This window comes from Malus sylvestris, chromosome 6 (genome assembly GCF_916048215.2).
Source record: "Malus sylvestris chromosome 6, drMalSylv7.2, whole genome shotgun sequence".
Taxonomy (NCBI): Eukaryota; Viridiplantae; Streptophyta; class Magnoliopsida; order Rosales; family Rosaceae; genus Malus; species Malus sylvestris.
In genome coordinates, this window is record NC_062265.1 from 29850795 (window position 1) to 29864598 (window position 13804).

Below are 13804 nucleotides of genomic sequence, written 5' to 3' on the forward strand. Positions count from 1 at the left end.
GCATGCTCTTATAGCAATAACACATTTTGGTTCAGTCATAATGATCAAAGTCGAATCGTGAGCCGATTAATGAAGCAACAATTAGTACCATAGAGAAGCGACCATAAATTGGAGAGTCTTGACCAATTTAAAAGATCACTTCATGCGGTTGAAATATCTGAATTTTGAGTTGTTCAAAGGAAGTTGTAATTGTCTCAATCTTTTATTATTGTTTGATGACTATTCAATTTAACACAATAACATATTTATACAAGTGACACTAGATAGCCTATTTATTTGAATCGTATATATATTTTGAAGAACACATTATGTGAAACTTGATGGTTAAATTCCTTGTTTTAAGTCAAGAATGTATCAATTATCAACAGTCAAATCATGTGGTTTATAAAATATTATCTAAAAAACTATCTTCCTAATATTTTTCTATTTAATATTAAGTATTGAAAGATTTGGACAAAGACACATGATAATTCAAGTATAACCATTCAATATTGAACTTGCCATTATCAAAATTTCAACATAAAATTTACAACACAAGTAGAGAAAAATATCATTAACTTCAGAGCAGCTCCACCATATTCAATAGCCCGGTGGACCGGCTGTTGCTCCAACCTAATTGCCCTAGCTAGTAGCTCCAGCCTATGTGGGCGATGGGGCTTGGGGGAGGCCCAGTGGACAGGCCAGGAGAGAATCAATCGCCCGAAAGCCTAAGGCCCAAGTGATGCAAGGCTGATGTCAGGGTGACGTCAACCACGATTTAAAACATGAGTCACCGGAACCCTTGTGGGAGAACACCAGAATATTTGGTAGGGATTCATCCCGATTCCGATCTTGACTTAAAACTCCATTAAAAATTGTAATTTAAGCACAAAAATGATGCTAAAATGAAAAGGAACAAAGATTCTACCACTGTGAGCAACAATCGTGGTCAAGATTGGCTGGGATTGGTCACGGAGCTCGCCGGATTCTAGAAAAACGAAACAGAAAGCATGCACAGCGAAAAGAATAAAATTTAACCATTAAATGCACGTTTGTTTGGCTTCTTTAAATCTCATTGGACTAGACTGCCTTAGATAGGAGTCCCAATCACCAAATCTTGCATTCTTCTTCGTACATGAGCTGCAGCCCCTTCTCCAGTCATCAAATCAGAAATAGCTCTTGCCGATCTCCGTCCCGCGAACCCAACCCCCTCTTTGCTTCAACAATGAACTCGTCCAGTTAAGTTTCCAATAAGCCTAATCCACCATGAACAACACTTCAATTCAAACATTAAAGCTTATAAATCTAAATTACACAAAATATCAAAATCTACGGTAAACCCAGAAGTCAATTGCCTTGTAGTGCTTTTCTCTAGAAATTTGTAGGAAAAAACGAAATCAAATTTGGATTTGTAAAACATAAATTATAGAAGAAATTTGATTTGTGATTTCAAATTTGTAGTGCTCTCTCTCTGCTTTGAGGAACAAGAAGAAAGGCATGCTGGTCTTTCAATCCAAATTAGGTGCAAAATCCGCAGCTTTCTCCTTTGAGGAAGAAAACAGGGAGAAATGGAGGAGAAAAAGAGAGCGGGGAAGGAGACGGTCGGCCGGAGAAAAAATGGAAGACAACGAGGGAAAGGGGAGTGAGAGAGTGGGAAGGAAGAAGAAAAAAATGGTAGAAGTTTCCACAGGAAGAGATTTCCAAAAGAAAAAGATAAATTAATAATATAATATTAATTTATACAAAGTAAATAATATAATATTAATTACAAATAAAATAAATATTAATATTTTATTACCTATTGCCAGAGTTATTCAGTGTAGAGGTGAAGATGTAAAAAGCTGTTACTATTTATTAAAAGTAATTACTGTTCACTGGATGGATTAAATAGTGAATAGTCTTAGGGAACCTTTGCAACGGGTTGCTTTCAGTGTTAAGTGCCTAATCAACTAATTATTCTTTTAAATTTTAGTGAGAGGACCATATGGAATGCTAGTTGACTTTCTGACTTCTCTACAAAATGGAATCTAGTTGACTCTTTGACTTCTCTACAACCAAATCTACATACATACATTTGTTCACAAAAATTCTAGTTTAGAAAAAATTCTACATACATACATCATGCATGATATAGCCTCATAATGTTTTTAACATGATTTACTTTCAATTATACTAAAAGTAGGAGAGTTTGAATCTCCGGTTAGCTCAAAAAAAGAAGACTCTAACCACACAGCAAATTGTTACTTAGAATTTCAGTTTAATAGTATTTTTTTTACACTTATAAGTAAAATATTTTATGTTCAATTCTAGCTAAAGATGAATTTGAACCACATTATTGCTAACTCATTATAAGACTTAGCTCACCCCTGATCCTTTAGTGTAGCTAATTTCGTTTGTTAAAAAATAAAAATAAAATTACATAGCAATTTACCTATCATCTCTTAAAGATAAAGGATAATACCACTCGAAATGGAACCTCTCCGGATCCCTGCTATCAAATCCACATAATCAATCAATTCAAGACTTTGAAATTTGATCAAACGGCTATAAACATGAACTTCTTTAAAAGTAATAATAACTTGAGTCGTTAGATCAAATTTCAAGAATCCGTATTATGTGATTGAATAGATTTGATGGAAGAGATCCGGTGACGGTCCCTTTCTAATGCCACTTAATCGAAATACAAAATGTCATTAGCACCATAAGTTATTTTGCTATGATTATTGACCAACTTTAAACCTAATTAATTATTAAATTAACTTATAATGATGAATGTGTGCGCTCTCTCTGGCCTCACACTTCCGCTTTCCATCCGTATAATTATAAGCTGGAAGCTCTCTCGTCTTTGTGTCTTTCCCTAAGCAGATAGCTTACCCTAATCTCCTCCTTCCCTCCCTCTCGGTGGAAACGCAACATTGATGGAGGAGCTGTACGGCCTTGGGGGCTCATCGTCAACGCCTTCAGCTGGTTTCAGCTCTGATCAATACTACTCTTCATCAATGGCTGCCATGCCTTTTCCGGCCAATCAGACGGTTCTTGATCATCAGGTGGACTACTACGACAACTACAGGAGTAGGAGCGCTAGCTTTGAGCCCTTAGCTGCGGCTCTGGGGGAGCAGTGGTTACCCGGGACGGTGAGGCCCGACCAGATGTTTTCAGGGTCGTCGTCCGGAGTGTCAGACGCTGCTTCGGTGGTGGCAGCTGGGATTCAAAGAGAAGGAGGAGGTTGGGGAGAAGAGGTTTCCTGTCAAATGAATATTGGGAAGATCGCTTCACATCCTCTATACCCTAAGCTTCTTCAAGCTTACATCGATTGCCAAAAGGTGGAGTACTAGAGCTAGTACTAATACTATATAGTTAGTAACCCTAACACATCTATCTTTATTGTTCTGAAAATTAAAAATTGCAAACGGAACGAAAAGAATACCAAGAAATAAAGATGTTATAAGTGTTAGTCTCGCTAGAAACCGTTAGCAAATAAGTTTTGAGTTTTCAGAAAAGAACAAATAAAATTTGAAAGTAAAATGATTATCAAACGATTTCTAATCTTCAACAAATTCGAATATTTGATAATTATATTATATGTAAACAATTAGGTAGTAATTAAGTGCCTTATTTTTTTGCTTTTGATTCTCTTAAGTTGCTTAATTATATTGTTTGTGTTTGTGTTTAATTTGGCTGAATAACAATATTAAATTTGTGTAGGTGGGAGCGCCACCAGAAATAGCAAGTGTGTTGGACGAAATCCGGCGACAAAGTGATCATCTAATTTCCACGAGACCCACCGCTTCAACTTGCATTTCTACTGCCGATCCTGACCTCGATCTCTTCATGGTATCTCTCTCTCTCACTCTCTTCTCTCTCTCTCTCTCTCTCTCTCTCTCTCTTCAAACTCTGTGTATGATGAAATCTCCTTTGTTTTTTGCCTAGCTAATTCTCTCTCTCTCTCTCTCTCTCTCTCTCTCTCTCTCTCTCTCTCTCTCTCTCTCTCTAATTTCTTAGGAAAGTTACTGCGAAATATTGTTCAAGTACAAATCGGATCTTACGAGGCCATTTGATGAAGCAATCACCTTCTTGAACAAAATGGAGACGCAGCTCAACACTCTCACAAATAATACCAGTACTCTTTCTTCTTAAACTTTCTCTCTTTAATTAACCCAAATCCTTGTTTTCTTTATGCGATTTGTTTAGCTATAGGCGCACGTTAGCGCTTTGCACCTTAAGTACAGGGCACAAATTAACTCAAAGCTAAGCCATTTAGGAGAAGGAAGAGAGCAGTACTGTAATTTTTTATGTGACTATCTTACAAATTTAAGCAGATGAATTAAGAAACCCTAGAATAGATAAAAGAGACCCAAAAATATATCAGAAACACTGTCATGTGAAGGTATTTTGTGACACTTGACTTCACAGATGTGGATGATTTCCATACACGGCAGTACCCTTGATTATAGCATATGATATTTTCAAGTCTAGCAGCTGCCTATGGTCCTGGCTAGGTAATTGAGTGACTGTCACAAAGGATAAAATAAAAATGGAGCTTTAATTTGGTTTATTTATAGGTAATTTGTATTGGCCTGTGATTGGATCACTTGTGTTGGTATTACCTGTAAAAAATTTTTTTTTCACCATTTCTGTGTTCTTCAATGTTTTTTACTTTTTAATACGTATATTGTGGGTGTAAAGTCAGTCGTTATTTGATCCAACTTACAGAGATGCTAACATGAATTGGTTGACCAGTTTCTAAGACAGTGTTTAGAGGGGAAAAATCTAATGTAAGCTTGTTCCTTGCCACACGTGTGTGATCTAATCGGAGACAACTAATGTATGCGTCTAGTAGGATTGGCCTAATTTTCCTTGTGGGAATGACTCTTGCTTTTTGCATTTATACTAAACTTGCATTTATCGAAATGGTCAATATTGATGGTAGGTATGTGAAAATTAAATCTTCAATGAATTATTTGGATATGATCCATAGAGCATGAGTTTTGGTGCGTGCCATGCGAGGGAATTAATAACTTTACCTTGGTAAAGGTATTATACTTGATCAAATTCTTCTGTATATCCAAATAAAGAGTACTTAGAAGAATGATTAAGAATAACTGCTGGCGGTTTCAATTGTTTAAAATACAATCCAAGCTGAAATAGACCACTTTTCTTCTAATCATCCACATGATGAAGACAAGGAGATTCCTAATATGGAATCCTGTGACGAACACCAGTTTAATATACATATATCATGGCAGGAGAAGTACATTTCCAAAATATTATGTCTGCCTAGGGGACTGACCTTGTATTCCTTTAATTAGTGTTGATATCCTACTTTTGAGGTTGTTCATATACTTATATAATGGCTGAATCCATGAGATTCGTACTTGCAACAGATCGATTTTGTCGCTGAAATTGTTAGTTTAGCATTACCTATTGTGCTTAAGGCAACAAGTTTACAGATATAGTATGACAATATTTTTTTTTTTTTTTTTTTTTGCACCGCTTTAAAAGAAAGCTTCTTTCATGGGATGTTATAGATTCTGTTGGGGACCATTGGTGTGGAACTTGGTTGTTACTACTTAATTGGTTTAGGCATGCAATAAAACTATAGTTTAACTTCAAATTCAAAAGAGTTCATCACCTTTAAGGCACCTGGCTACTGAGTTTGAAAGGTTCTATTACTTAATGTGCCAGCAGTGTGTTCTTTTCTCTTAATGACATGCTTGAGCAGGTACTTTTTGAATTTTCAAATACTATATCTCGAGGATGCCTTAGATATACATGCAGTCCTTAAGATCTATCGAATGAAATTGGCATGTGCTATTTCTTGTTGTTAATGGTTAAGAGCTGTTGAAGCTTTTCACAAGTATGTTTTGAGTGCTCTCTGCCGGCAGATTAACGTTTCTTTAGTAGCTGTTCATGTTTGAAATTTGAAAGTCTTAAATCATATCTAGTAAGTTTTGTCTCTATAATTAATGAACGGAAATGTTATTAACACTCTAGAATGATCCTCTCATTCCTACCTCCTTTGTTTTTCACTTACTATTTTGTAGTGCCAATAACAACTTCCTTTACAAAATAATTTCAAATTTAGCTATAAGAAGTAGCTCTAATTGGCTAAATATAGGTCAAACGTTTTATTTTTTTGGTAGCATTTGGAAAATGTGTCTTTGAAATGTGATGTGGTTTGAATTGAACCCTAATGTACCTGGGAGGTAATAGGTTTGGGTCTTTGTTCAAATACGTCAAAGGTTATATACATAATCCATATTCCTTCATTGTAACCTCAAGCTATAACACTAGGTTTTGCCGTAACTGCCATGTCATTTAGGGCCAGATACAGGTGTAGTACTCAAATGAATTAAAATATAGATGTTAAACTTAAAACTTGCATGCAAATAGTAAGTGATTAAGCATGGTATTTAGTTTAATGAAAATTGGTGCTTAGGCATCAGGATTAGGTGTTAATCACTAGGTATTCTTTCAACCTCTTTTTCTACCTACTTGAGTTTGAACTGTGACTGTGACTGTGACTGTTCTATGTCTGCATATCCATTATCATTACTTTGTTCTAAAGCAAATCAATTAAGTAAAATTTGTAATACAAACATTATACACACAGAGAAGCGCCCAATTATAGCGTTTTCTTAATATTGTGTTTGAGTCCGCTCCACTCATGATCGGAACCGTTAAAACTTTAGATTAAAATATAGTATGACCTTTTTCAGGTAGGTTCTGCAATATTTCTCTATCTTCCCTGGATTGACTTGAAATCCAAAACTTTACCTGAGATATATCTCAGCCAGCTAAATAAAGCAGCTAGGTTTTACTACATGTGCTTAATCACTGTGCATGCAAGAGTGATTTGAAATTTCATTGCATGCTGTGCAGTAGTAAGTGTGCACCCACTAGCCGGTGAGGGAGGGCATTGGAAACCGTGTATTATTATTAGGACACACAGCAAAAAGTAAAGGGCATAGCAAAGGGTAGAATGGTCAATTGGTTGGATTAGATAGGGTGAAGAAGTGTTAATGCGGTTGACTTGTTGACCACAAGGACTCCCGCAGTTTCCGCTGCAGGTAGGGTTCTGCTTTTAGGCATTCAAAGTTGAAGCAACAGTGGTTGAAGCTGCGGTGGCCGCTGGTGCATGCATCCGATGCTTTTTCCTTTCCTAGGTGGTATATATATGTATTCAATGATTTTCTCTATCCATATTTCTGGCACTAAACCCTAACCAGTCTTGTAGCACTCACGGAATACTCACATCCGCTTTCATAATTCTTACAAGTTTTTACTATTTTAACTAGGTCATATTAATTAATGACACATTTCGAACTCATTTTTTAATACTTTCAGACTCTGAATTTGGACTATTTACATACCTTACAAGTAAAGTCCCTCATGTAAACCTTTATTTTAAGGGAATTTTAACGAAAAACTCTTGGTACTGTTCACTTTAACGAAAAATCATATTTTTACATTAAAAAATCAATTTTGTTACTATTTATTTTATCCTTTATTTTGTTCTTATTATTAAAACTTAAAATTTTTAAGTCATTTTCATTAGTTTTTCTATATTTTAAATTCATTTCAACACTTTTATTAGGGAACTAATTTCTCTACAAGCTTTTCTCCTACCTTTGTTTATTTATGACATTTTTGAATTGTTTTTTCTTTCTCTTTTTTTGTAAAATGTTACAGATTTCTATTACTTGAACTTTCAGCACTCCACCAAATTCTCGAAATTATATAAGATTGTTTTGTGTTTACAAGCGAGGTTTAATTTTCATTAATTTCCAAAAGCTTTGCTGCTACTATTTGTCTTAATTTAACATTCCATTAAAAAATGTAATGGTATGATGTTGGCACTATACATCGTAACTTTATTTTTCATTGGAGCATGGCACTGCTGCACTTCCAGTTTGGGTTCAAATTAGGGCGCGACAGAAAGTGGTAACCTAGTGACTGAAATAATAAACAAGGGTATTAGAAAAAAAAAATTGTGCATGAAAATTCTTATTACTTATATCTACCATTTTAGATTTTTTTTTTATAAACAAATATCATTTATATAAAGTGTTACTGTGTTATTTAATTATTTGAAAAAGGGTTTTGTTTGTGTTGTTTTGATAAATAGATTAAAAATTTCTACTTTGGTTATATGAATTTGGGTTGCGCATCAATTTCCAAGGACAGAACAACGGTATAGATGCTTTCTGCAACCTTTCTCGGAACTGCAAGAAATAGAAAGAAAAAAAGTTGACGGTAGATTTGAGAGTGAACTGAACCGATGGAGATTTGAGAGTGGAGCAGGCCGCGGCAGGCAGTCAGGCAATGAGAGTTCTTTGGAGTTGAGTGTAGAAGATAATACGTAGAGTGCTTGCTTTACGCGTTACCTTACCTCTGACTCTGAGACTCTGAAATAACAGATCGATCGATGAGCCCACTCACATTTGACTGCATGCGATACGACACAACGAACTTTTTCAGCATTTTTTTATATCTTTTTTAATTTAAAACTTTTGTTTTGAGGCTGTCAGTTGATGTTACTGGACTCCGCCATCCATGTAGCATCATGGCTTTATGATACATCACATCCCTGGAAACACGAAATCTTGCTCTCCATGTGTGCATGCAAGCATGCATGCATGGTCTCTCATTGATATATATTATATATATGTATATGGGTGCATGGCTGGCCCACTACTTGATCCACTGATGCGGCAAGCCTCTGTTCTATGGCCTTTTTGGATTATGGGGTTCCATCTCTATGCTCACATGGTCGAGACTCAGTCTCAACTCTCAAGTCTAAACCTAACAAATTGAGAGGGAATTGCAAAGGTTTGTTGCATTGTGGCTATTGATTGTATTACTTATTCTTTCTCTACAATTAGAATGGAGAAATTAATTAATTATGTGATTCCGTCTTACAATACGTTAGGAATGAAACTTTAAAGCACTTGAGTGTGGAGCCAAATCCATTTCTTAAAGCAGTTTCAATTAAATATTATGGGTTGAATTTTTTTCCTGATTTTGTGACCTTTATTTGTGAAGGTGGGTTAATTTGTGAGCACATTTCTGCTACCTAAGTATGAACAAGTTATTTAAAATTTGGCATGATTGATTTCCGTTCAATTATGAGTCAGGATTCTTCAATTGCAGACGATGCTGCTGGTTCATCGGACGAAGAAGACTGGAGTGGAGGAGAGATAGAGGCACAAGACTCTCCGCGGACAAAGGAAGATCATGAGCTCAAGGATAAACTGTTGCGTAAATACAGTGGCTATATAAGCACCCTTAAACATGAGTTTTCCAAGACGAAGAAGAAAGGAAAGCTACCAAAAGAAGCAAGGCAAATTCTCTTTGATTGGTGGAACCTTCACTATAAATGGCCTTACCCAACGGTAACTATAACTTATAAAGGCATAATTTTATAGGTTACAGTCATACAGTTTTCTCTTTTTGCACAACTCTGTTAACCATTTGTCCATTGATCCCTTTGGGCTTGTTCAATTTGAAAGGCAAAAATAAACAACGTATGTAGAAGGAGAAAATGGAGTGGAAATTAATCACTGTAATTATTTGGTATGGTGCAGGAAGCTGATAAAATTAGTCTTGCCCAAGTGACTGGACTGGATCAGAAACAAATTAATAACTGGTTTATAAATCAAAGGAAGCGCCATTGGAAGCCATCAGAGAACATGCAGTTTGCTGTTATGGACAGGCTTTATGGACCATGTTTTACCAAGGATTGATCCGGCAATTTACCATCCTGTTTTTACTCTTTGTACATGATTAATAATTAACTCAATTTGGTTATGTTCCTCGTTTACTAATGTTCGTTTTGTTATTAGTATGTGTAAGGACAAAATATTATGTAGGATAGTTGCAAGATGTGGATAGACAGCTATATTATGATGATTGACTGGGGACTTATATGTTGCAAATATCCCGCAAGATATATCTCGCATTGTGGAGAACCCTTTTTAATTTTAACAAAGAGAACCTGTGTTGTTAAGAGACTACCAGTACGAGTGAGAAAATTAGTTAATTAAGATGGGCTAAGTTCTCATTCCTAAATCCATTGAGCGGCCCCTATCAGCTTTGTCTCAGGCGTGGGCCAAACTTATGCGTAAAGACCAAAGAGAGGGCGCGCAACAATTTTGGAGTCCCTTTTTGCTTACCCCAAAGGTGTAAAAATCGACTGTATTGGTTTGTTGTCGAAATTGAGAGACTTCACTTACAACTGTAAATGAACACCCATTAAACAAAGGCGAGCATATCACTACATATGCTGTTGTGTACCAAGTAAGGGATACAAGTCATACACTAGATCAATATAATTGAACCAAGTAGAAAAACACGATATTTTGAGACTCGCATTCGCTCATTGTGCCTACGAGATGACTTCATCAACTACTTTCATAGTTGCCTGAAGATTGGTTGTGTCTACTGCTTGAGTATTTACACACTTAAGGAATGTTGTAATTAATATTTAACACAATATTATTGTGTAAATCCTAAGTACATATAAGTTAGGAATCTTTCGAGATTTAGAAGATCTTTTTTATTTGACTTAGTATTACTTGGAGAACGCATTATTTTTTCCCTCTTAGACCATCTTAAGCCCTTGGGTTAAACCTAAATTTTTTTACCCAAAAACAATTTTTCTTGCTCCAACCCTTATGAGTTCAATTTTTAGCCCGAGATTACTAAATAATGAATTTAGGATAATTTTTTTTCTCAAAGTAACTTTAAAAAAAAATAAAAATCATGTACACTAATTCTAATTTATTTTTATAAACATTTTTACCTAAAACTATTTAGATTCCAACAAATATTGAAAAATCACTAATCCGACACCATGAAACTCATGGAACACTATAAATAAAAGCATTAAATTTAAACATGAGGAATAACATTGCAGAATTCCTCAAGCCTTTAGAGCAACTCCACCCCTACCAAATTGCCCAAACAAACTACATTTCCACACCGAAAATAAACAGTCGAGCTATTGGTGTTAAAATATTATTATTCTTTTTTAGAAAATAATAAAAGATAATTTCATTTTCAATTTTGGATAGAATTTTTAACCAACCTCGTCACGTCATATGTCATCCAGAAGTACAATTTTTGTGGATATATTTTTTAGTAGATTTTTAACCAATTTTGTAGTGCCACATGTAATGATTCTGTAAGAATTTTGTGGATAAATTTCTAATAAGATTTTTAATCAATCCCGTCGCACCACGTGTCACTATTTGTCTAGAATCCTTGTGGATAAATTTCGATAAGATTTTTAACCAATCATGGCATGCTACGTGGCAATATCTACAACCTCATCCTTTTTTCTTTTTCTTTTTCTCCATATAAACCCTACATTCATCCTAATAGTCACACACCAAAATCAAAATGGAAGAGTAAGAGCATTAAAAACGTAAAAGGAGAAATGATGAAGAACATGATTTTTATTTAGGATGTGTGGGATTTGCGATGCTCAAACTAATGTTCAGACTTCAAAACCTTCCAATACCCAGAGCTTCTTCAAATGTGTGACAGCATGAAGCAACCTAAGTAAGTCAATTCTCTCTACATGGTTTGGTTTTGTTATTTCGTTCATTAGTGGAGAGATGTACAAAATGATTGAGGATTACATTTGATTGTCTAGTCCTAAGTCTAATTAGTGGAATCGTGTTGTTATCATGATTTGGCTAACCCTGGAAATCACATGAAAGATTGTAACCATGTTAGGTGAGCTTCTGCACTTGCCATCGCTCCACATTTTAAATTTAAGTTGTCAATATCACTCTCTATCAATTCTCTCTACTTCAAATTCGCTTTGTTTGCCGCTTAATATATATATTTTTTACTCAAATAGATGGATTTTCCACTTAACATTAGTTGGTAATCCTTTTACTTATTTTAACTTCGGAGGGTAAGAGTCTTTGGCCTTCATGAACATGTTTAATAATTGAGTTTAACTATCAATTTACCTCATAGAGGTTTGGATTTACCACTATAGTAATATTATGTGTTTTGCCTCGACCAAGTAGCCAGCATACACAGTCAACTCTAGGTCTGTTTCCTGTTTGCTTGTAGCTGCTGTTAAAGACGTGCTATTTAGTTTTCGGGATGGAACCTCGAGCACATGTTCTATGTGTTTCCAAATCCTTTTCTCTTTTCATTTTCAAATTTTTCTTGCTTATTTATTTATTTTCTTTTTATGACGGCCTCCAAGAGAGATTTGTGATAGCACGTATACCAAAGGTGAGTGCATTGAGAAAGATGTTAAAGTTTTTAAAGACTTCTTCAGTGAGTTTAATGAGCAGGATAGGCGTTTAAGGGACTAATATCCTTTCTTCATTAGCCAGAACAAGAGTTTGAGGATGTAGTGCTTGTTTTGGCTAATGGAGAAACGATAACAGTCCCTCGAATGCCTATCCTGCTCACTAAACTCATTGAAGACATCTTTAAAAACTTCAACATCTTCCTCAATGCGCTCACTTTTGGTACACATGCTACCGGAAATCTCTCTTGGAGGCCGTCATAAAAAGAAAATAAATAAAAAAACAAGAAAAAACTGAAAATGAAAAGGGAAAGGAATTTGGAAACACATAGAACATGTGCTCGAGGCTCTAACTCGAAAACTAAACGGCACGTTGAAAACACCTACAGGCAAACAGGAAACAAGCCTAGAGTTGACTGTGTATGTTGGCTACTTGGCTGAGACAAAACATATAATATTATGGGTTATGCTATCCACACACCCTATTTTACTTCTTACACACCCCTTGTTAATTTCTATGCGTTGATTTTCTTCAATTCATCCGATCCGACAGCCGAAAATTAGAAGGGTGTGTGAAAAGTAAAATGGCGTGTGTGAATATCACACCCCAAAATTATTACAACGGTAAATCTAAATCGTAAATTGATAGTTAAACTCAATTATTAAACATGTTCATGAAGGCCAAAGACTTAGACGCCTCCAAAGTTAAAATAAGTAGAAAGATTACAATTACTACCAACTAATATTAAGTGGCAAATCCATCTATTTGAGTTATAAAAAAAAGTTAAACTCAATTATTAAACATGTTCATGAAGGCCAAAGACTCAGACTCCTCCAAAGTTAAAATAAGTAGAAAGATTACAATTACTACCAACTAATATTAAGTGGCAAATCCATCTATTTGAGTAAAAAAAAATAAAAAAATTATTAAACATGTTTCCAAAAAAAAAAAGGACTCAGACTCCTCAAAAGTTAAAATAACTAGAAAGATTACAATTACTACCAACTAATATTAAGTGGCAAATCCATCTCTTTGAGTAAAAAAATAAAAAATTAAGTGGCAAACAAAGCAAATTCGAAGTAGAGAGAATTGACAGAGAGTGACTATAGACAGCTTAAATTTAAGATGCGGAGTGATGACAAAGTGATGTCTAATGCTGTATCGGTAGAGAGAATTCACTTACTCAGGTTGCTTCATGTTGTCACACATTTGAAGAAGTTCTGGGTATTAGAAGGTTTTGAAGTCTGAAGATCAGTTTGAACATGGCAAGTCCCACACATCCTAAATAAAAATCACCCTCTGAGCGGGTGCACCCTAGCTTTGCACGCGCTACCGACAAAAAGATTGTTTTGGCACTTATATTTAGCCGCTTATGGAAATACATAAGCCCAAGAACAATAACCTTGAAAAAAAGTACAGAACAGAACAGTAACTTAAATTAGTTAAAGCACAAAAATTATTGCTAAAGGAAATAACACATAGACGAAAAATTAAGCACTAACTTCATGATTTGCCCAATGTCATCTGACAAGATTCCATTATCGCCA

General features: G+C 35.2%; 1 protein-coding gene across 1 annotated transcript; it reads left to right on the plus strand.

The window, feature by feature from the left end:
* The first annotated feature begins 2779 nt into the window (after window positions 1-2779).
* LOC126626159 (homeobox protein knotted-1-like 6) lies at window positions 2780-9902 on the plus strand. The gene is made up of 5 exons (XM_050295389.1): window positions 2780-3302; window positions 3685-3813; window positions 3982-4099; window positions 9133-9374; window positions 9567-9902. Exons 1-5 carry the CDS (start codon window positions 2898-2900, stop codon window positions 9723-9725), a joined length of 1053 nt encoding a protein of 350 aa, XP_050151346.1. The 5' UTR covers window positions 2780-2897; the 3' UTR covers window positions 9726-9902.
* Window positions 9903-13804: the final 3902 nt, after the last annotated feature.